General features: G+C 45.8%; 1 protein-coding gene across 17 annotated transcripts in view; it reads right to left on the bottom strand.

The window, feature by feature from the left end:
* LOC148021332 (uncharacterized) overlaps positions 1–24,373 on the bottom strand; it is a 293,723-nt gene that overhangs the window by 79,083 nt on the left and 190,267 nt on the right. For 13 of the 17 annotated variants that reach the window (XR_015694538.1, XM_087698141.1, XM_087698124.1 and 10 more), the window contains one exon: positions 13,767–13,856. The exons of the other annotated variants lie outside the window; for them this stretch is intronic. Coding sequence is in view for 12 of the 13 variants with exons in the window: in XM_087698141.1 (XP_087554267.1) it covers positions 13,767–13,856 (90 nt within the window). In the remaining variant the exon portion in view is untranslated. The remainder of the gene's footprint in view (positions 1–13,766; positions 13,857–24,373) is intronic. 17 annotated transcript variants of the gene reach the window in all.

Genomic DNA, 24,373 nt, shown 5'->3' with positions numbered 1-24,373 from the left:
CAATTCACCCGAGGGGCTACAACGACATCTGGATGCATTGCATGTGTTTTGTAAAGAGAAAGGCCTCAAGGTTAATGTTGTAAAGACTAAAATTATGGTCTTTAACACCTCAGCAGCTTGGATGACATGCTCAGAGCATCACTTTATGTATGATGGTTAGTTTGTCGAAGTGGTTAGACAATATGTATAACTTGGGTCACTTTCAAAGGGCCATAGTTTTCATGAAAGGAGACGTCAGAGGCTAGGCTTGCATGGGCATATGTAGCTTTGGGCACTCTAGAGCGACACTGTGCACACATACAATTTTAGGAGCCCCGTACCAAATTGTGGTTCTTTGACACTTCAGTTATGTCCACACTACTCTATGGAGCAGCCATTTAGGGCCCAAGCCTTTATCATACTAGACGAGCGCCTCTCATGGGATATAATGGACCTGAAGCACAACATCATAATGGCTGGGAACATATGGAGAGACTGCTGGTCATGATGATAGCATGTATGATAGCACGACATCATAATGGCTGGGAACATATGGAGAGACTGCTGGTCATGATGATAGCACGTATGATAAGGGCAAAAGCCTCAGTACCACAAGAGATCATCCAAGCAGAATTGGGTGCAACACCCATGGTAGCAGAGGCACTATTCCAAGCCATCACCTTCCTCCAAAGGATACGGCAGCTCCCTAAAGACCGATACCCTAGGCTAGCCCTAGAGTCTTCAAGATAGCTTGTAGCAAAGGGAGATAGATGCACACATGAGCACGTGGCTGAACTTGCATGGCATGAATGTAGACAGATTGCCACTGTTCGATTACAGTCTTAATTGTCCCACTTTGAGTCCTTTTTTTTGCAAATAAAGTGTGGCTAATTATATTACTTCAGAAAAAACCTGAATACAAAGAAGTGCTCATGCTCAACAAACTAGTTGGAGCTGATGCAGAGTCACAGATATATCAAGTATACAAGCCTCTCAAGGCGGTCTAGGGGGGAATGGGGGCAAGAAGCCACGGAGGGGGGGTGTATCGCCATCTGGAGCTGCCTGCTTGCATAATGAAGAACAGGTCTTGGCTGCCCCAGGTGCGTAAGAAGTGAAAACGGAGCTCCTGACGAGCACGAGACTCGCTCTGCACCTGTTCCCACCGGCCGTGGAGGGAGTGGATGATGGAAGTCCAGAGCTCTACCAAAGTTGCATGTACTGAGAGGTTTTCCCTGCCAAAAACCTCTTGATAGCATGCCTTCCAAATGTGCCATCCAGTAAGATTCCCTACAATCTCCCATACCTCCGAGCGGTCTGCTATGGGCTCCAGTACTTGCCGGTTGGGTAAAGCTTCCAGGCCGATCACTGTGCAAGACCCAACCTCAATGATGAGGATCGTATTTTGCATCGCGGTCTCATACAGAAGGTGATGGCCCTAGCTGACTGCTTGCCAGTAGAAAGCTCCCCACGAGATACATCCAAGGCTAGGTGCTAGAAGTGAAAATGCGGCATACTCCTCTCCACATGAGCTGTGCTGCCTTGCATGACCAATGGCAATGCTTTGGAGTTTCCAAAGGCTAATGTGGGCAGCATTTACACCCTCCATCCTGCTGCATCTAGGCTAGCCAACTCCCCACCGCCTGTCCTCCATGTGCCAAAAGCCATAGGAAATATGATACCCTTCTGGGCCTCCACCTGTCCCATAGGCAGTGCTAGAAAGTCCGCTGGAAGGCATCCGTGATGCTCTGCTCTGCCCAGTATCTGCTACGTGAAGGCGCTCGGACCATGTTCTCATGCATCAGTACATGTTTGCCAATCCAGGCTATGTACTCCAAGAACCTCAGTGGCTTCTTGGCAACCGCAATGGCCGGCCATAGCCACTCTCCAAGGTCCCACTCTAGCTCATCAAGTGGCCTGCTCTCCCATATCCAGAGACGCCACTTCCAAAACTCCTTCTAGAATACATAAGGGTCTAGATGCCAGGTCTTTCCCTGAAGACCGACCACACGAATCCTCCTTCAAGGAAGGACAATGATCTCCTCATCTTGCTCCCCTCTATCAAAGACCAAACGCGCCCCCTCCCCCCCAACCTATATGGTGAAGAAAATCCTGTAGGGAGTGCCATCTACTCTGCCTGTTACTTATAGGGGGACACTTGCCGGTGAAAATCTAGCAGCCCATACCTCGCCAGGCTCTATCGGTTCTCAGATCAGGGGGTCAACCCACTCCTGAGGTATTGCTGCGTCAATCTCCCTTCTCCTCAGCTCCCCTCCTCTCTAACACCTTGATGCCTGGTGTAGCACGTCCTGGTCCACATCCTGTACACCTTCGGCTATGTCCTGATAGTGCAAGTGGGACCGGCCTCCTAGCCAACCCACTGGATGTGGGGGCGCTTGCCAACAATCTGTATCCCGTCTCTATCTCTGACTTGGGGGTTCTAGACCCCTAGCTGGCGGTCTATCTCCTCTTGGCATCCTCGAGGGCTCTGAATTAGGGCCTTATGGAGGCCCTGCCACACATGAAGTAGGCTGCGGAGAAAGGAGGATTTAGGGGGTGTGATGGGCCGTCGTGAATATCCATTTCAAGGATGGCCTCCAATCACTACCAAGCCTCGATTTGCATTCTTGGAGACCCTCATGTAGTAGGACCTTCCAGGTCTGCCCTCCTGGCATGAGCCCATGGATAGCTTGCCCAACAGGGCCAGGCTCTGGAACTCTAGGTCTGATCCCAAGCCCTCCCTCAGACCGATGCCGAATGACGGTCGCCCATGCCACCTTGGCTTAGAGATGAGCTACACAAGATGAGAAAAAACACCAGCCTAGAGAAAATTCTGCACTAGGTGGCAAAGATGAGCTACACAAGATGAGAAAAAACACCAGCACGAGGCGATGTACCATGCCGTTGCTAGGAGGACTTGGTTGACCACTAGGGCTCAGCCTGCTAAGCAAAGGTGGGTAGTACTCCAATAGGTCAGCTAATAGAGTCGAGTACGAGAAGAAACTGTTGGGTAAGAGTGATGTGGAGTCCCACTTGAAACCCCTGGTATCGGACGGTTTGCCCTCTTCACACCCATTTGAATCCCAAGTGGACGTCCCACTCTTTGCTAGAGTCCGGGTCCGTAAGAAAACCAACTGACTTTCGCCAGTTGATTTTTGCTCCCGCTGCAGTGTAAAACACCTACAGTGCTAGTTTCACACTCTCCAGCATTAGCACATCGTCCTCTATGTATAGTTCGGTATCATGTGTATACTCTAAATCTAACAACTCCGTCTCCCCCCCACCAGAAGTTGAAGGCCACGTAGCCCGCTCACACGTGACCAGAGGAAGTAGGACATCGCCTCTGCAAAGAGTAGGAATAGATAGGGGCTAGACGACAGCCTTGCCGGATCGATCTCTCCAACTGAAACTCCTCCCCTCTCTTGCCACCTATGAGAACCCTGTTGGTAGCCAATCTGTAAGGTGCAGAGACCCCACGGATCCATGCTTGGGGGAAGATCAACCTCACCATGGTGCCCTCTAAGAAATCCCAATCAACCTTGTTGTAGGCTTTCTCGAAGTCTAGGAGAAGTACAGCCAATCCTTGACCATTGTGTTGCGCCCACTCAGTCGCCTCGAAGAAGGTGAAGACATTGTCTAGGATGCTCCAATCCTGGACAAAACCTGTATGTGTGTCGTGAATGATGTTTGGAAGCATGGGGCGGAGTTGCCTACCGATCATCTTAGCCAGTGCCTTATAGGCTACTGACAGCAGGGTGATCGGTCTCCACTAGGAAAGCTCTAATTGGTCTCTCCCTTTGGGGAGGAGATTGATAAGACCTACAAATAGACTCCCTGGCATCCATCCTGAGCTGAGAATATCCTGAAGGGCCAGCAGTAGGGGGTTCTTCACTACCTCCCAGTAGGTAGCGAAGAAGGCCCTAGTGAGACCATCTTGTGCATGGAAAGCCTCCTCTAATTCCTTCTCTGTGAAGGGGTCTAGGAGGGAGCGATCCATCTCCTCTATGACGAGGGATGGGATGTGGTCCCAAACTTGTTGTCTATCCTTTGGCTGAGATTGCCTCCTATTGGAAAAGGTGCCTATAGTAGTTTGTGGCTATCTCCATCACCTCATCTGGGTTAGAGCGACCTCCCATACTGATCTCAGAGGCTGCGAATTTGATCTCCTGAAGTGCAAGGCTGATGCACCTAGAAAAACTCCTTGCACATTGTGTCCCTCTTTCATGCCCAAAAAGTTGCTGAGGTATGGAAGGAAAACTCTGAGCGCTTGTCCTCGATACCGACGATGGCTGCCCGTGCGTGCACCTCTTATGCATGGAGAGTGGGGTCCCCTGGTGCCTCCTGGAGAGGTCTCTGCGTGGCTGCTGGGTCTTGTCGGAGTGCTCTTTCCTCCTCCAAGCTCTGTATCTGGCCTGTAGGGCTGCCTCCTAGTAGATCCTACTCGTTGACTCGGCTAGGATCCTGCAACATCCTCTACGATCCTGTCCCTCCTGTCCCACTTCCTAGTCCAGAACTGCTCAATTTGCCTCTTCACCTCCTCCTCCTATAGATCGAGTCAGAGATCCGACAGGATCGTGCATCTAGGGCTGAAACTGGGAGATTTGTCAGGAGGACCGGGTAGTGATTAGACAAAGTGGTGCGGGCCAACTACCCTACCTGGCCTTTGGGAGAGCACCCCCATTCTCCCACATAGAACCTATCCAGCCGCTCCATTGCCCAGTCGCCTGTATCCTCAATGACATCTCCCTCCTGTGGAAAGCTGGGTCCCTCTAGGCATCGAGTGCTCCTACTGCGAGAAGAAAGACCTCCCATGTCTCCTGCTTCTCCCTTGCCATACCCTGGTAGTTTTTGTCTCTGCCCTGCTGGTCCTCTAGGGCTTCCAGGTTGTTGAAGTCTCCTCCAACAATCCAGGAGTCCACCTCTGGGAGTCCTGTTGTGTGCCCTAACCTCCGTAGGGGCATAGACATTGAGGACTTCGAGCACGAGTCCCCAATATCCAACATGATCCATAGAACCCTCCCTGTCACAATCGCCCCGTGATCTTGTACACAGGCAGTAAGGCTCGCGCCAATAGAGGTGCATACGCCTCCACTCCTGCTGTGGGCACCGATGGTGTACTCCTAGTAAGTGTGTGAACTACCTGGGAGTATCTTCCCTACCCGATGGGCCTGGGCAGTAGGGGTGAGCTTGTGCTCCTGCAAAAGTAGGATGTTGATCCATCTAGCAAGGGCCGGCTGCAACTCCTGCCGAACAATCAAATTCCTGGAGACACAAGCCCCATTGTAGTGGAGACTATTTACATTCCAAGATGCAAGATGTAAGCTCATAGGGAAACTTGTGATTGACTGAACAGACATCTGTTTCGTGTGGAAGCTGCTGATGAAGAGGAAGAGCTATGGGACATGCGAATATGCTTTTCTGCAGGCCTCGACGGTGAACTCCAATCCCCCATGGTGGCCCTCGAGTGACGGACCATAGGGGTGAAAGATGCTCTAGGTGGTACCACCAGGGTATCTATCGGCCAGGCTGAGAGTCATGACTCTATACATTGGTAGAAAAGGGCAACCTGTACCAGGGGCCACTCGATCACATCCATCGGTGCTCTCCACTGTGGAGGGGCTAGAAAGATAATGCTCAAGTGTGGGACCTCGATACCAGCCCACTAGATAATATCCATCATGCAACGTGGGCATTGTTGTGAAAATAGTGCTAGTCCTCCTTCCATCCACTAGGAGATGTGGTCTGCCACTTGACTCTTCATCTCCTCCTGTATCAGTCATCGTCCAGTCCCTTGAGTGAGAGGTCTGAAGAAAGAAGGTATAGTTTGGTCCATCCGATGGTGCTAGTAGATGGAACTTGCCACTCCTTGACTTGCGTACAACGAAGATCCCTACCTCCAAAGGTAGTGGGAACTCTCCATGCTCCGCAACTCTCAGGTAGGATCACGGACCACTACGAAAAAATTCCTGTGGTAACAGTTGCACTTGTCTCGGGAAAGTGTGATAGGTGGTAAGGACAGATGAGCTAGTGGATGTGTGGGGAGGGGGGGGGGGGGCAAGGCTGCTGGTGAGTGGAGGATGTAGGCGTATGTGGCTCATCACCTCTTGTGGGAAGAGGGGGGATGGGCAGGGGGGGGATCACCTGTACTGGGTGCGGATTAGGGGGGACTAATCATCAGCAGGGGAGATGGTGGGGGGGATGAAGATCGAGGACGGTGGGGTGGTCGGAGATATGTGGTGGGTGTAGGGGGGAGACTGGTGGCCTTGGAAGGGGGGTTTGTGGGCTAGGATTGGTGGGGGATCCATGTGAAGAGGGGTGGGTGGATGCGGGGATTGTGAGATCTTGGGTGAGGTAGCCTGTGGCACGGGTGGTGGATGTGGGGGATTGTGGTCTTGCCAGGTGGGGCGGGCGAGGGGGGGCTATGGGGTGCTCTGCTGGGGGGGTTGTCGATCACCCTCTTGCTCCGTGTTGTCGTGGTTGTGTCTGAGGGGCTGCTGACTACAGCCCCCCCTTTCGTCTCCCTCTCTGTTATCTTTGGATCCGTGTAAAATTGTCAGCGTCTGCTTGCAGCCCTGTTAGCGGAGCTGCCTTGGCTCCGAAGCACATGCAATCTGTTGCTTGATGCCCAAAGTCATGGCAGCGCAGGCACTGCCCTAGTTGCCCAGTCACAATGACCTACTGCCTAAAGGAGTGACCTTCTATCTCAATCTTTGGGAACTTTGGTATACTCTTTGTATCTTTCACAGCCACCCATATCTTTGGGACTTCTACAACTGTCATTGCATCTGTGAAGGAGGCAAGAAGAACTATGCCGAAGAGCCGTCCAAAGTCCTCCATTAGTTGGCGGTACTCTACTGCTAATTTGGGAAAAATTTAAGTGACCGGATGTCTAAGGAACCTGTTATGGAGTGCAAATGTCTCCACTGTGAAGCCGCTGTACCAGGGAACCATGTAGATGACCCCCTTCGTGGAGGCATAGGGTGAGCTATCCACCATGAGTTGCGTCTGCAGAGGTGAGTCGAACCATGAAGATCCCTTGACCCATGAGGATTGCCTCTGCGATCTGTGATGTGCCAATGCCCAGCGTGGAGTGAAGCCAATCTTGAAGTTGGTGGGTCCTCGATGGGAAGTGTCCTACGACCTGACCAAAGATCACTGTTTTTTTCAACTCCAACTCTGTGGCGCAGACGGCTAAGAGCTATTCCTTAGAGAGGACGATGTGCAAGGTGTTTGACTGGGCGGCACTCGTCGTAGAATGCACCGGTGTCTAACCAGAGGTTTCCATTGCGCGTCCATGCTAAGAACCTACCTATCACGCTGCTTTGCTTTTGGTGGGGGGAAAATTGTTGCAGAGGGAGGGAGCAACTAGGGGAGGGAGCAACTAGGAGGGGGGAAGCACGGGTTGTGGGTCTACTAGATGGGGCCATGGGTTGCAGGGCAGAGGAGGCGGGGGCAGCACGGGGGGGTTAGGGAGTCCGCGGGGGGGGGGTTTTGGTTGGTAGGGTAGGCGCGCCACTAAGCCGTAGGCAGGGGCGACGGGCAGGGCGGGTGCGACAGGCCATGGGTAGGGGCTTAGGCGGAGGCGATGGAAAGGGCAGGTGCCATTGGGCCGTAGGCAAGGGGGGACTGTTGGCGATGGTGACAGGTGGGAACAGGCGGGGCGAGTGTGAGGGATCAGGCAGGGGTGGTGCGATGGATTAGTGAAGTGCAAGGTAGCTTAGGCGATGCGACGAGCCAATTCTTCACAGCTTGCTATGCACTAGATTTTCCCCACTTTGAGTCTTAGCCGTTCAATAGAATTGAATAGAGTGATCAGCTTTCCCATGAAACCAGACCGAGATATATGGATGCTCAACTCTCACAAGTTTCGAGTTGCTATTAGACAGATTCGCATCTCATCACATCACCTGATCATTGAGACATGTCGATGGAGCAGTGTTGCAGCAAATGAGAGGATGTGCAAACTTTGTGGATAGGAGGCAAAGATGGAGGAACACTAAATTTGTACATGCACTATATACTATGATATCCAAGGCCACTACGATTGTCTCTTAAGGAGGGCTTCAGACCATTGAGACGGGTGATGGACTATGAGGATCAGAGATGTCTCGGCCTTTTCTTATTGGAGTTTCAATGGCATAGAGTAGCATTGTTATGGGATCGGAGGCAACCTCAGTCACATCCACCCATCCAGAGCAGTTACAGACTTTTTCAATATAGCTCACCCCCCGGCCACTGCCACCTTAGACACTACATCTCCTACTGATGGGCGCCATCGAGGGACATCATCAAGTGGCATCACAGTAGACAGAGCTATAGCGTTATGCAGAGCACGATGCCCCAAGGTTTCTGCTTGGCAACGTAGACATGCTCATATGTGACACATTCGTGTCATGATTGCTTGTATAATAGATGAAGATTATCATGCCAAGTCAATCGGGGGGTAGCTTGCAAAGTCTTGGTGGATTCCATACACTAAGAGGGAGATATTCTATACTCTTTTAAGTTTCTCAGTTCTCCATATTCTTCGTTTTCCATTTCAATTTATCATGTAGATCTAGACATAATTCTATGAGAGATGATGATGCCAGTTGTATTAGTTATGGTCTCATAGGCCATTCTGGCCTTCTATAGACGTTAATAAATCTTTCTTTCTTTCTTTCTATCATGATTGGTCATACTTTGGCCAAGATATATGGATCTATATTGGAGCATGAACTCAGTGAGTGGGCTGAAATGCAAGGCAAGAGAGCACAAGAACATGCAGGTTTCAGACGAGGATATACCACGCTAGACCATATTCTCACACTTAGAGCCATTATTGAGGAGGGTCAAGCCCGAGACAAGAGGATCTATTGTTGCTTTGTAGACTTTCGCAAAGCTTTTGATACAGTACCTCGTACACGCATCATGCAGAGATTGTAGGACATTGGAGTACCAAGGTATACAATGGGGTGTCTATGCATTATATGAGGCAGTGAGAGGTCATGTAAAAGCACCTGGGGGGCTATCAGAGAGGATATATAGTACCATAGGAGTGAAACAAGGATGCCCACTTTCACCCACATTGTTTGGTCTATACATAGATGAAGTGTTTGATTATATAAACCGAGGAGGAGCTGGAGCCAGCCTGCTGGTAGGGGTGCTGATACCGATATTACTGTATGCAGATGATATTGTTCTCATTTCAAATTCACTGGAGGGATTGCAATGCCATCTAGATGCTTTGCACATCTTTTGTAGAGATAAAGACCTCACAGTGAACGTTGGGAAGACCAAAACCATGGTTTTCAATACTTTAACAGCATGGCTGACTAGATCTATGTACTAGTTCACATTTGGGGGAGACATATTGGAGCATGTGAGGGAATATGTCTATTTGGGAGTCACCTTCTTTGGCCCACGTTTTTCATTGAGAGGGGTATCAGAGGCACGTCTGGCACATTGATACGCAACACTGGGGGCACTCGATAGTCAATGTGCTCACATACAGTTCCAGGAGCCCCGCACCAAACTCTGATTTTTTGACACCCTAGTCACACCTACATTACTATATGGAGCAGAGGTATGGGGTTGCAGCTTGTACCACAGGCGTCTTAGCCCACTCACTGATCAAATTGGAGTAGAGAGGGATTATTGTGATGGTTGGGATAGCATGGAAAGGCCATTGATCATGATGATAGCATGCATGATTAGGAGTAAGCCCTCCACCCCACATCCCATTGTGAGAGCAAAGCTAGGGGCAACACCTATAGTTACAGAGGCACTCTTCAAGGCAGTGACCTTTTGGCACAGACTATGGGAACTTCCACGCCGTAGATACTCTAGATTGGCAATAACCTCATCTAGACAACTAGTAGCAGGAGGCGAGAATAACTGTTGGTTTTCACAGATGGCTATTTGGATGAGCCTACATGGTTTGGATATTGACCGGTCTTCCACCTTTGGATTATAGCCTTGACTGCCCTACACTTTCTCTCAGCCAATCAGAGCTGAACCAGGTGATTAGAGCTGATATCTTGAGGTTTGAGACAGCAAGGACATGGATCCATCCACCACTTTCTCTAGGATCCAGGATGGAGCTCTACAGGATTCATTTCTTCCGTCTCTTTAATGATGGTTTCACTATTTGGCCAACATATATGGACACCCATCTCTCCCATAGCGTACGGGTTGCTATCGGATAGATTCGCACCTCCTCACATAGACTTTAGATGGAGATAGGCAGATGGACAAATACCCTAGTAGAGGATAGGACTTGCCAGCTTTGTGGTCGAGAGCCTGAGATGAGGGAGCACTACATATGCAGATGCATAGTATACTATGACATACAGGGACGGTACCATTGCCTCTTCCGTGATGAATTTGGACCCCTTCATCGCATCATGGAGTACGAGGACTAGAGATGCCTAGGTCTTTTCCTCCTGGAGCTCGAGAGGCACCGAACTGCACTACTGCGAGGTAGGAGGCTAGCTCATCTAGAGTGACACACACAGAGAGCAGTGATAGACTTCTTCTATAGAGCCGACCCTATTGACACTTCTAGTCTAGCAGAGATAGAGCCACCCTGCCAGACACCTTACAGGCCACACCATGGAGTCACATTGGATAAAGCCATTTTCCTTTGTTGAGTATGACGACCCTGTCTACCAGGACCACATCCGAGGAGGCCACACCACAGTTGGATTAGAGCCATTATCACGAGACACCGCAGACTCACCATCAAGCATATCAGTGAAGCAGCTAGGGACCGCATCATAGCTGAGATCATGTGCAGATCTTGAGATCAGCTAGCCCATAGTCTCCACCACAGTTTTGTACATGGTTCTATTAGACCTAGTTCTCCTTTCCTTTCCTTTTCTTTTCTATCCATGGAACAACACTACACTATTGGGTATTTCACTTACGCCTCACTTACGTCTATGCTCACATCGGAGTGTCGGTGATCAGTAGGACACTCGGGCACTTTTTACTCTCGAGAGGAGAGGTTTTTTCCCCCTGACTTATGGTATTATTTCGTATGTGCTTATGACACACTTACGGGCACTTACCGTGTTCGGGTGTGAACACCCCCTATAACCCTAAGGTTTAAGGGTTCTACTTTGTACTTTCAGTCTATTGCATTGGGTGTCATGCTTCACTCTCTACTGTCTACTGTTTTGTGTGCTGAGCTTCGATCCTGACCTCCACTCTCACATACACATGGTTCAACCCTGGTATAGTCCCATCATATAGTTATTCTCAGTATTGTTTCATAAGCCATCCACTTATTTATAATGTTATCTTTACCTTACTGATGAGATGACATTAGACATGGATGTACTTAGGATTTTGTCTCATAGGCCACATTGGCCTTATGTAGACGTTAATATATCTTTCTTTCTTTCTTTTTTTCTCTCAGCCGATCAGAGTTGAGAACTAGGTGATCAGAGCTGATATTTTGAGGATTGAGACAGCAAGGACATGGATCCATCCACCACTCCCTCTAGGATCGAGGATGGAGTTCTATAGGAGTCATTTCTTGTGTCTCTCTGATGATGGTTTCACTATTTGGCCAGCATATATGGACACCCATCTCTCCCATAGCGTACGGGTTGCTATCATACAGACTCGCACCTCCTTACATAGGCTTCAGATGGAGACTGACAGATGGACAAGTACCCTTGCAAAGGATAGGACTAGCTAGCTTTGTAGTCGAGAGCCTGAGACGGAGGAGCACTACATATGCAGATGCACAATATACTATGACATACGAGGACGGTACCACTGCCTCTTCCGTGATGGATTTGGACCCCTTCGTTGCGTCATGGAGTATGAGGACTAGAGATGCCTAGGTCTTTTCCTCCTGGAGCTCGAGAGGTGCCAAACTGCACTACTACGAGACAGGAGACCAGCTCGCCCAAAGGGACACACACAGAGAGCAGTGATAGACTTCTTCTATAGAGCCGACCCTACTGACACTACCAGCCTAGCAGAGACAGAGCCACCTCGCCAGACACCTTACAGGCCACACCGTGGAGTCACATTGGATAAAGCCATTTCCCTTTGTCGAGCACAACGACCCCGTCTACCAGGACCACGTTCGAGGAGGCCACACCACAGTCGGATTAGAGCCATTATCACGAGACACCGCAGATTCACCACCAGGCATATCAGTGAAGCAGCTAGGGACCGCATCATAGCTGAGATCATGTGCAGATCTTGAGATTAGCTATAGCCCATAGTCTCCACCACACTTTTGTACATGGTTCTATTAGATCTGGTTCTCCTTTCCTTTTCTTTTCTTTTCTATCGATGGAACAACACTAAACATGGTTCAACCCTAGTATAGTCCCATTGTATAGTTATTTTCAGTAATGTTTCATAGGCCACCCACTTATTTGTAATGTTATCTTTACCTTATTGATGAGATGACATTAGACATGGATGTACTCGGGATTTTGTCTCATAGGCCACATTGGCCTTATGTAGACGTTAATATATATTTATTTATTTCTTTCTTTCTCTGCCTCCACCAAGCTAGAATGAATCTCCAACAGCCTCTAACAGTCTTGCCTTCACTTGCATGGGAAAGGTTTCTAAGTCGCAGCTTTGCTAATGCACTTTTCAGCCATTTGATTGATTTTTATAATTAGTAATTCTCAAAATTAATTTCAGCACTTGTCATTGCCTAGAAAAATTACATGTACCCATCCACAATTAAATTGGCTAAGCCATTTTTACTCCCAAGTGGTCATAAATATTGATAAGCCCCTGAGCTGGGAGTAACTAAATAATTAGTGCTTAGTTCCTAGTGTCACCATCGACATTTAATGGCTAATTAAATACCTTAGGCCCAAATTGTCACCCAGCACCACCTAGTACCTGACCGGTATAACTTATTACAATGTTTGCCTTTGACACCCATTGACATCTCAGGATCTTGTGATTGTGACTTTAGTAACTTGCACAACAGATATGCAGCTCACATTTGTACATTCGATCAATAACTAAATCAAATGTGAAGCAGAGCATTGAAATTCATGTCCCCGTGTCAGAAAAATTGATTGCAAAATTGATAACATTGTGATCTTTGTTCATATTAATCCAAGCGCATATATATGGGTGAGCTTGGACATGTGGAAACTAAAGCACTTCCATCACCATCAATTGCAACATATTTGATACCTAATTTACAAATCATAAGCCTTTATAGGCTCTTGAATTGCAAGTGGTTTATTAAAGACCACACTCACAACATATAATTTCATGACATCTAGAGTTGCCCTCTAAACATGATACAAAACTCCCTTCCAAAACCAATTGAAAAACAGAAACCTGAGAAATTTTTCATTAAAAAGCTTAAGATAATTTTGTTTTCCAAACTAGGGAAAATGAGTTCAAAACCTCAGGCAAAACTGAAGTTAAACTACATAAACAAACCTGAAAGTGAAAACTAGAGAGTAGACCTTAATGTGGCCTTTCTTAGAGAGAAAGTCTAGTACAAGGGATCAACAAACAGCCAATCAAGTGGCCAATTGTCAATGAGGTGATCCAAGCTGAAAGAAAGATGAAAGTTAAGGGTAGCAAGAAAAGCTGGGAGGTAGGGCTCCATTGCTTGCACAAGGTGCGTGCAATAGAGGAGTCCAAAGCAACACACACATGTTAATCATATGTGATTGTAAGCTACAAAACAATTATGAAAACAAATAATTTGAAATCACCATTAAACTTAAAAATACTAGTTCATTAATATAGACATTGCCTTGCAATTAAAATTAACTCGAAGAAAGCATTGATCAAACATGAACCTTCAAGACTTGGTCACGGTGGAAATCAGTATACTTGAAACGAGACCGGCAACTAGGGTCCATTATCAAGTTGTATAGAGTCAGCCAAACCTGTAATACAAATAGTCTGAAAAGCATTCTTGTTTCCATGTGAAAATATCCCTCCCTTCATCCCTCTATCCCCTCTTTCTTTTTTGGTTTAAAACTTGTTGAACTTTATAGCCATCCAGCCAGCAAATAAAAACCAAATGCACGGCTAAGAAAACAACATTATATGCCATTTGGAAACTAGCATAAGAAGACACCTATGTTGGAGCATGATCTTGAATGACTAAGTATGCTAGATTGTGAATTTTTTCTCCAAGTAATTTGGAGTGTGGATCTTCCTGGGTTATTAACCAATGATGAGAAAGGAGCGGCTCCCTTGAAAGTCCTCATATCCACATATTGGATCTCTATCTATTATCCAAGCAATGACACCCCGAGTTGCAACCATGGTCTTTGTTGTGCCATGAAAAAGCATCCTAAGGGCTCTCCATACTGCCTAGGTTCTGGAAGAGTCCCATAGGCAATGTCTCTACGTCTCCTCTGCCTCGTTGGGCCTCGTCTTATCCAAGCCATGTGCCAACTATTAAGTTCTTATGAGCTATGAGCCATAGGAGAGGCCTAAAGCTATCATCTAGCCTCCTCAAAAAATCTTACACAAAATGACTTGAGATGCCATATCTATGTCAATGGGAAGTAGCTGTTGGTTGTACTTTGATCATGCTCATCTTAGTCCTCCTTCCCAGCATGATAGTGTAGTCAAAGAAGGCTACATTGCATTGGCTATCAAGGGATGGATCACTCCAAACCTGGTATACTGGATCCCAGTGTAATCTTTGAACATGCCTCCTATTTAAAGTTGAGTGTCTCCATCCATCTAACAAGTGGGTAGTTGGGTCTAGGTCGATGTACCATCTCCTCTCACAATGTGCCACTCCTATGATCCTCTATCTAGAACATCTTGTGAACTTTTCTTGGATCTATTTAGAACATCTTGTGAACTTTTCTTGATCCAAGTGTCCTCCCTAGGTGCGACCATCTTCTGCTACTAGGAATGTGAAAATCTTGTCTCTCTTGGTTGCAATGATCCCAATGAAGATGTCTCCTATAGAGAAGAGACCAATCCAGGCTTAAGAAATGGCTATGTCCGTCTTCCACTTTGGAGGTACTCCCTTTGGCATGGTCTCCATTCTAGCTCAGCCATGTATTCTTTGTCTTTGGATCCATTTTTGTGTGCCAAAAGTATTTTCTTTGTGGAAAAAGCACTTTCTAAAGGCATAGAAGCACTTTTTTGAATGCCAAAACAATTTGCGATAGGTCATAAGCACTTCGCTTGGTTCAGAACTAGTTTTTACAAGAAGAAGAGCACTTTATGCACCTTTAAAACATATTTTAATGGAAAATAAGCACTTCCTATTCAATATAAGAATTTTCTCTAAGAAGAAAACAACTAGTTGGGCTCCTTAGAGCTTTTCTATTGCCCAGAAACACTTTGGATAAGCAAAAACTCTTTCTACATCCATTACACCCATTTCTAAGTACAAACCCATAATAGAGATGCTATTGGCACTTTTGCATCTTTGGAACAAAATCTAGAGCAACCTCATAGAGTACCCCAATACAGTGAAGAAATCTGATTTCATTTAAGTGACCAATATCACCACCTACTCAATGCGTCCACTACTCCATTCTCTCTTTTTTGCAACCTTGATCGTGAAGTTGGAAATAGAAAAGAAAGTGCCACTATCAATGGAAAGTCAAAGTCATCTCCTACAATGAGTGAGTAGGTGGCATAAATTTTTCAAGCATATCAGGCCTAGGAAGATATTCCTCTTCCTATGGCTTATAGCTCATAGGAGCCTAGCAGTTGGCACGTGGCTTGGATATAGTAGGGACCCAGTAGCATGTGCAAGATGTAGCCGTCCAATGGAGACATAGAGACATTGTCTATGGGATTGCCCTAGGGCCCATAAGGTTTGGAGGAGAGCCCTCAAGATGGTATTTCACAGTACAACAAAGACCATGGTGCTACTTGGGGGGTTGTAGCATGGATCACAGATCAAGGTCCAGCATGTGGCTACGAGGATGTTTAAGGGAGCTACTCTTTTCTCATCATTGGATAGCTTCTGAGTAGGATTCTCACTCCAAATTACTCATAGGCATAGTGGACTCAAGGATACTGCCATAGATGGGAGTATCATAGCCTGGTATATTTGGACTACAAGATGAAACCATGTTATTGACCTTTTGGATGTATCCATGACGGATACCTTATCAAGAATATGGATAGAGATCATTCACACTCTCCACAGGAGATGGGAGAGAATCATGCTTGTTAGGTACGAAAAGTATCATACACTATGGTATGATAAAATAGGATACTAAATGGTACCTTAATACTTTTAAAGGTATGGTACAATAAAAATACATTTCTCTATCCTAAAGGCAACTTAAAACCTAGCTCTTTTTGACAAAATAAGGTAGGAAAATTGTTTGGATCTCAAATAACCTAATCTTATGAGAGAATCATATTAATATAAGGAGCATTTAACTCATCCCAAAGTGTGGTTTGAATGGGAAAAGAGGTGTCCATTAAGTTGGCACCTTATGGTACTAATAAGGTACGGTACCTAAAGTACGGTATAGTATGAACCCTTTCGTATGTGGTACTAGTGCAACTATGGAGAGAATGTAGTGCAGCTTTGAGAAGATGAGGAAGAGAAGAGAGGCTTTTTTGTGGACATGGGATTTAGGCACTTTCTTCCATACAGTCCCTCATATGGTTTGGCATTACAGCCCATTGGATTGGTTGTTCACACAACCATTGTATTTGTGATGCATGTAGTTACTCTTCACATAGTTCCTTGTACTTTGTATTTTACCTCAGGTTATTTGCCGAGGTATTATTAATAGAAATTTCTTTTCTTCGGAAAAATAAGAAGATCCTATCCGACTAGATAATCCTCCAATACCTCAATGTCATAGGTAAGGAAATTTAAGTCTTACCACATTGAGCTTCCAATACTCGTAAGCCACAACATGTCTGTGCTTCACTATAACACCATATCTCTACTATGACCACTAACATCACAATTTAATGTGGAGGGATAATTAGAAACCTCAATACACGTTGGGAATAATAGATATCCTTGAAAGCTTGCTCTAGCTGTCCATATCCATTGGATATTTGACTTTATGGCATTTGAAAATCTCAAATAATACATGCATATATCAAGAAGGTTATAATACCCATGAGATAATCTAGAAAATCAGCTAGTGCATTGGCTTGCCCAAATGGAAGCACCACAAAATTGAACTATCCAAAAGGTGTTTGAACAACATATTGTGAATGTCCTCTCGAGCAATCTTCATCTAGTGGGAGTTGAATTCATGTCCTACTTACACCAGTGTAGCTAGCTGATCCAATAGCTTATCATTGAATGGAAAATAAATGTTGGTTCTAATGGTAAGATTTTTGAGAATCAGTACAAGCTCTCCTTTTTGATGACATTGGAGCACCAAACAAGCTAGGGCTGACTTGAATTATCTCTCATTGTTGCATGTTTGGAGGTCCATAATATTTCTTTATGCTCATGTATTAGGGTGCCTTTGAAGGTGGTTATGCTGCTAGAACAAGCTTGGTAGGGTGCCTTTGATTGTGGTTCTACTACATTGAAACAAGCTTGATGGTGAAGTCTTCAAATCAAGATGGAGGCAACCCTTGAGGCAACTCATACAGGAAAAGAGGATCCAACTCTCAAAAAAATGCGAAGCTCCTCTCATCAAGATGTGCCCATGCGGAGAAGGGGTCAAAGAGGTCTTCTTGTTCACTTCAAGATAACAATCGTGGTGTGGAAGCCCTTTCAAACGACCCTCTATGAAGCTAAAATTAGATGCATTACACATTAAATCTTCATTAGCTCATTAAAATAATCCCAAAACTCAATGATTACCAAAGTTTCAGTGTCCCATAAGCAAACAACCAAACCTTGGGGGGATCCACATCTATGCATAGGAGGTTGTTCACTCCATTCAGTTTATCCCTTTGTTTGCACGTCATCATCCCTCTACCAATGGCTGCTGAGCCTCAAGCGATTGCTGCCATGTCATCTAGAGCTCCTTGTGCCTCTACCAATGGCTGTCGAGCCCCAAGCGATTGCTACCATGTCATCTACAATGCCTTGTGCCTCTCCACTGCTGTTGCCTAGCTTCCTACAGCTACCGATGATCAACTGCCATCATCTTCAAGGCATTACATTGTTGCATTCACCAATTGCAGCCTCAGAGACTGCTGTGTTTTGATTTCTAGCTTGTTGCCCTTCCACTTCTAGCCTCATCTCAGCTTTGACTAGTGGTTGCAACACTTAGGATTAGTCTCTGATGGATATCACTCTCCGACTACTCCCTTGGCCCACTCCCACAAAAGCCATTGGCTATTGGATAGCTTTGTCTTTGAGCATCTTGTTTGTTCTTTCATTCATTTACAACATTCATTCATTCACTTCACAATTCTTTTTCTTCTTTGTTTGTGTTTTTTCCATTTTTGCATTTGTGTTTGAGTTCTCTATGCCGATGATATTGTACTTATATCTGACTCACCTGAGGGACTAAATAGACACTTGGATGCATTATCAGCTTTTTGCAGAGATAGAGATCTTAAGGTGAACCTTGGGAAAACTAAAGTTATGGTATTTAACACTTCAGCTGCTTGGGTGACAAGAGCTGAGCACTAGTTTACTTTTGACGGAGAGCCAGTGGAGATGGTTAGGCAGTATGTTTATTTGGGGGTCACATTGAAGGGACCACAGTTCTCTTGGAGAGAGACATCAGAGGCTCGTTTGGCAAAAGCATATGCAGCCTTAGGTGCATTGGAGAGGCAATGTGCTCACATACAATTTCATGAGCCGCGCACCAAACTGTGGCTTTTTGACACCTTGGTTACACCCACACTCCTATATGGGGCAGCTATTTGGGGTTCGAGTCTGTTTCACACGAGGAGACAGCCTTTGGGAGACCAGGATGGACCAGAGAAGGAATACTATGATGGATGGGAGCATATGGAAAGACCACTGGTCATGATGATCTCACGCATGATACGAGCGAAGAGCTCGACCCCACATGAGATTATCAGAGCTGAGTTGGGGGCATCACCCATGGTGGCTGAAGCCGTGGTTCAGGCAGTGACTTTCATACATAGACTATGGGAGCTCCCCCAAGATAGATACCCACGGCTAGCCCTGGCCTCTTCTAGACAACTAGCAGCAGACAGTGACAGACACTGTTGGTATGCTCAGATGAGTACATGGATGCGTCTACATGGTCTGCAGATTGACAGACTACCCCCCTTTGACTATAGCCTGGATTGCCCTACACTTGACATAAGCCGATCAGAGCTAAACCATGTGATCAGAGTAGACATACTGAAGTTAGATACGGAGAAGACTTGGATCCGACCCCCCTCGCCCCATGGCACGAGGATGGCACACTACCAGACCCACTTCCTTCAGGTATCTGAGGATGGTTTCATCACCCGACCCAATTACATGGACACACAGCTGCCTCATGGACTACGCACAGTTATTGGTCAGATCCGCACCTCATCCCACCACCTGAGGATTGAGACAAGCAGATGGGAGGGTATACAGATAGAAGAATGCATATGCCCACTATGCGACAGAGAGCCAGAGACAGAGGAACACTACATCTGCCGATGCACTGTATATTATGACATACGAGGTAGATACCACTGTCTGTTTCGAGAGGGTTTTGGACCCTTGAGATGGATCATGCAGTTTGAGGATCAGAGATGCTTGGGATTTTTCCTCTTGGAGCTCCAGAGGCGCAGAGCAACAATTCTACGGAGTAGGAGGCCCCCACAGCTCGACTCACATAGACAGAGAGTAGTCACTAACTTTTTCACTGATACACGACAGAGTATGGCAGATACCACTACTACTGCCCCACAGCCTACAGGAGTACATCATTGGACCTCATCTTCTGTAGGTGTCCCTTTGGATAGAGTAGTGGCACTTAGCCGGTCTAGGCGCCCACGTCCACCCGGACGAAGGCCTAGACATCCACACCATAGACAAATTAAAGCCATCATTGAGCGCCACAGGAGACGGATACCGAGACGCCTCAGCCATGCAGAAATACACCTCCCTAGAGAACAGACATATCATTGATGGAGAGTTTTCCTTTCTCTACTCTCACTTTCAGATTACTGACATGTTTCCCTTTTATAGGACACTATTTCATTTCCTTTTCAGTCTTATAGGCATGTTTTTCATCTTTTTTCTCATTCCAGATGAGAAACACACCATCATTGTATGTACTGCTTTGGTCTCATAGGCCACATTGGCCTTTTAGAGATGTTAATATACTCTCTCTCTCTCTCTCTCTCTCTCTCTCTCTCTCTCTCTCTCTCTCCCTCTGTTTTAGTCGTGGTCATACACTTCATGTTTTCTTTTGCAAACGCTACAATATCTCCGTATGGTATTAGAGTTAGTGTTCTTCTAGAGTGTCTTCTTGAGGCTATTGTGGATTGCTTGGTTTGTTCTTGATTGCCCTAAATGTCATGGCTGATTCACAATGGCCTAGACCACTCCGTCTTTGGATCCTTTGATATTTTCTCAAACTACTTCTGTAGTAGCGGGTCCATTGAGGTATTATGGTCTTGATTTAAAGGATAATGCTCACATGCTAACCTTTGTTTAGGGATCAGCCCAACTCTTTTTTCTCTCATATTCCTTCACAAGGTGCATCTCAATTGGAGCACTCCATTGATGAGATTGATCACCTCTGAGTTGAGGAAAGACTATCCACTTGGGAAACAGCTGAAAGTTTCAATTCTTCACAATCAAGCCTAGCGGCAAGTTTGTACAATCCATTTTTGTGTGTCTAATTATGTCTATACTACTTCAGTTATACGAGGACTGACTCTAAGTCACTTAGGAGATCCATTTTGGTACCACTATGGATTAGAAGAAAGCTATATGAGGCGAGATGTTCCACAAGGTAATCGTTCATCCTTTGTTTCATTTGAATTTGAGTTTGGTGCTTTGCATTCACCTTCATGTTTCTTGTCCTTTCTTCCCACTTTCAATTTATATTCTACATTCAATCTAGATCATTGGTTAGTCGACATGCACCCTTTGCCCAATGCCTTGGCTTTGGGGTGAGATGCCTTGGGGTATTATGGGCTGGGCTATGCTTGCAATCCCTCTGTGCTTCTAGTTTTGGGCCCAAGAGGGGGTGTTAAGCTAAAAAAGATGCATTACACATTAAATCTTCATTAGCTCATTAATACAGCCCCAAAACTCAAGATGACCAAAGTTTCTATGTCCCATAAGCAAACACCCTTTGTTTGCAGGTCATCAGCCTTCTTCCAATGGCTCTCCAGCCCCAAGTGACTTTTGCCACATCATCCAAAGCCCTTGGTGCTTGTCCATGGCTGTCAATTGCTGCTCCTTGCTACAAGCAGCAACGATCTTCTCTGCAATGCCATGAAAGACAATCTTGAGGGGTCCCTTTCATACATCTTGGGCTGTGGGACAGCCCCATAGTTTGTGTCTCTACTTCTCCTTTGGCTTGCCACATCTTGCACATGCCAGGACCCTACCATATCCAAGCCATGTATTGACTACTAACGTCTTGTGAGCTTAGAATTAGGAATATCTTTCCAAGCCTAAAGCTATCATTTAACCTCCTCCAAAAGTTTGATATAAAATAATCTTCGATGCCCCTTTTTGTGCCAATGGGAAGTGGCTGCTGGTGGTTATGCTCTAATGCTGCTCATTTGAATCTTCCTCTCTCTATCCTGGTCAACCATTCTCCTCTACCATCATAAAAGTGAATGAGGAAGATTCTTCCTGACATGTTATTAATAGAAATTCCTTTTCTTTGAAAAAACAAGTTCTCAAATGCACTTGTATCCACCAAGAAAAGTGTAGGAGTTGATTGCATGAGTGCAAGATAATGTTGTTCATCTTAGTTTCATACAATATTTCTGCAAGGACACAGATCTTGCAATGAACCTTGGCAAATCAAGGTAAAGGCATTTAATAAAATACCATTATCTCCCCACAATATATTGGCTGATCAAGAGTACACTTAACACATAGGCACAAACTAGTGGAGCATGTGACTTTCTATACATAATCTGGATGTTTTGCTGGTCCTAGATTGTCTATGTAGGGTGATAGAGGCCAGAATGTTACAATCATATGCAGCACTAGAGGATTTGCGAGAGTATGCTCATGCAGATTTTCATGAACTAAGCATAAAGATGTATGTTTGAGAAATTTGAAACTCCTACATTTCTATATAGAGCACCTATTTAAGGGTCTTGCCTCTACTACATGAGGAAAAGGTATAGAGACCACATACAAGGGAGAAGATTTATAATGCATGGGAGTCCATGAAGGCACCCCTTATGATGAATCATGGTGAGTTCTCACATGATGACCACTTGCATGATGTGGAATAAGGCCTCTATGCCACTCTAGACACTAGGTCTTGTCTTTACTACACGAGGAAAAGGAATAGACACCATACATAGAGGGGAGGAAATTTATAATGCATGGGAGCCAATGAGGGCACCTCTTATGATGAATCATTATGAGTTCTTACATGATGACCAATTGCATGATGTGGAGTAAGGCCTCTAATGCCACTCTAGACACCCATTTTATTGATAATCTCTTGCATAAGGCCTTTGTGCCACGCAGGACTATGAGAGAAGAAATTAATTGCCTAAGCAACCAGTTTAAATATAGCACCACTCTTTGATGTTTGAATATTGATAGCTGGCCAGCTGGAGGGTATAAAGGTTGGAAAGAGTGACTTCCACTAAAATGCAAATTTTTATTTTGTTAATAAGACCCCATGGAACAAAATATGTAACAAGAGGAAGTCTTATCACAAAGCTTGAATGAATAATCAGTCCAGAGGTCTATAATGCCAGACCATGTGGGTTTGGTAATGGAAGAAAGTGCCAAAATCCCATGTCCTAAAAAAAGCATCTCTCCTCATAGTCTTTGAACTGCGCTGCATCCTCTCCCATCTCCCATCTCCCATGGAGAGTATGCATAATCTCTGTAGTTTGCAATAGATATGCCCTTGGCATATATCAAATTGCCCACTGTGGATGCATAAGGGATCTTGGCCATCTCAGTCTTTTGTTCACTAGACTAGAAACAATCAGCCCAAGCAACCTTCACATGAGAAGGTAAATAATTACCAATACACTTAACATCCTGCATATGAAACCGCTTAAGGACCTTTTGGATATACTCCTTTTTGTTGAGCTAAAATATGCATTACTTGCTGATTAGTCTCTTAAACAGCCCCAAAACACACTAAAAATGGTCTTTTAGAGTAAAACCCTAAAAGGGGGAGTGGTTCGAGAGAGTTCAGTGGAAACCCTAAAACGGGGAGCGGTTAGAGAAAGTTTCGTGGAAACCCTAATTTTTGGGGCGCCCTTCCACATCTATAAATAGACAGGCTACCCCCATTCAGCCATCATCCTTGTTTTGCAGGTTACACCAGCCCACACACCCTCTGCTGCTATTGGCGCCTAGTTTCCAGCCTACAGCCCACCTCCATCTGCTGTCCAGCCATCATTGATTGCAACCACATCATCTTCAGCTTGTCCATTGCTGTAGGCGACAGCTCTCAACTGCTGGCAACTGCTCCAAACTGTCCCAGACCGCTGTACAGCCTGTTGTCCATCGTCTCCAGGGTCAGCCAGCCTGCGTTTTTAGCATGGCAGGTCCTAACACTCTTAGACATTGTTTTAGCTTGTTGTTTACAGCAGACTGTGCACAGTTTCCAGCCCCCAATCGGTGGTACACTGCTGCGTTTACCAGTTTCGAGCCTCCACACTACTGCGTTTTGGTGACCAGCCTGCTGCCATTCACTATTCAGTACTCTTACACTCCGACTGGTGGTCACAGACTTGGGATTTGTCTTCGGTGGATGTCACTCCGACATTGCTCTGCCCTTCAGCACACTGTACACTCTTACATTCATTTACAGCATTCATTCACTTTAGAGTTGTGTTCACTCTCTCCCTTCTTCTGTTTGTGTTTGAGTTTTGAGTTTTGCGTTTAGGGTTTGAATTTTGCCCTCTATGTCTGTGTCTGCGTCTTTGCGTTTCTGCCGTGATCGTACACTCTGTGTGTCCTCAGTGCAAACCCTAGCAGTCTTCTTGACATGGTATCAGAGCCGGTGCTCTTGTAAAGAGTATCTTGCGGATATTGTTGAGAGCTAGTCTTTGTGCAAGGCACACAATACGACTCGTAACCAAATCACAATGTCCCAGACACCTTCTCCAGTTCCTGTGATGTCTTATCAAGCTTCTCTATCATTGGAGGCCCTGAGACGGCATTATGGACTCAGTGAGGAGGACGACACTCCACCTTCACCAGATTTCACTAACATGATAGAGGAGGACTTTGAGGAGTACTATCGCAACAAGTACGGTGATGTTTACACCCCTCCTACTAGTTTTGCTACCACATCCGGACCGGTTGGTGAGGCTGGCTACCTCTCCGATCACGGAGGACATACGGCATTTGGAA

The sequence above is a fragment of the Lygodium microphyllum genome, chromosome 18 (genome assembly GCF_053477565.2).
Source record: "Lygodium microphyllum isolate KBCC chromosome 18, Lygodium_microphyllum_v1.1.10, whole genome shotgun sequence".
NCBI lineage: Eukaryota > Viridiplantae > Streptophyta > Polypodiopsida > Schizaeales > Lygodiaceae > Lygodium > Lygodium microphyllum.
The sequence above is the reverse complement of the archived record's forward strand: the minus strand, read 5'-3'. Positions and strand labels throughout refer to the sequence as shown.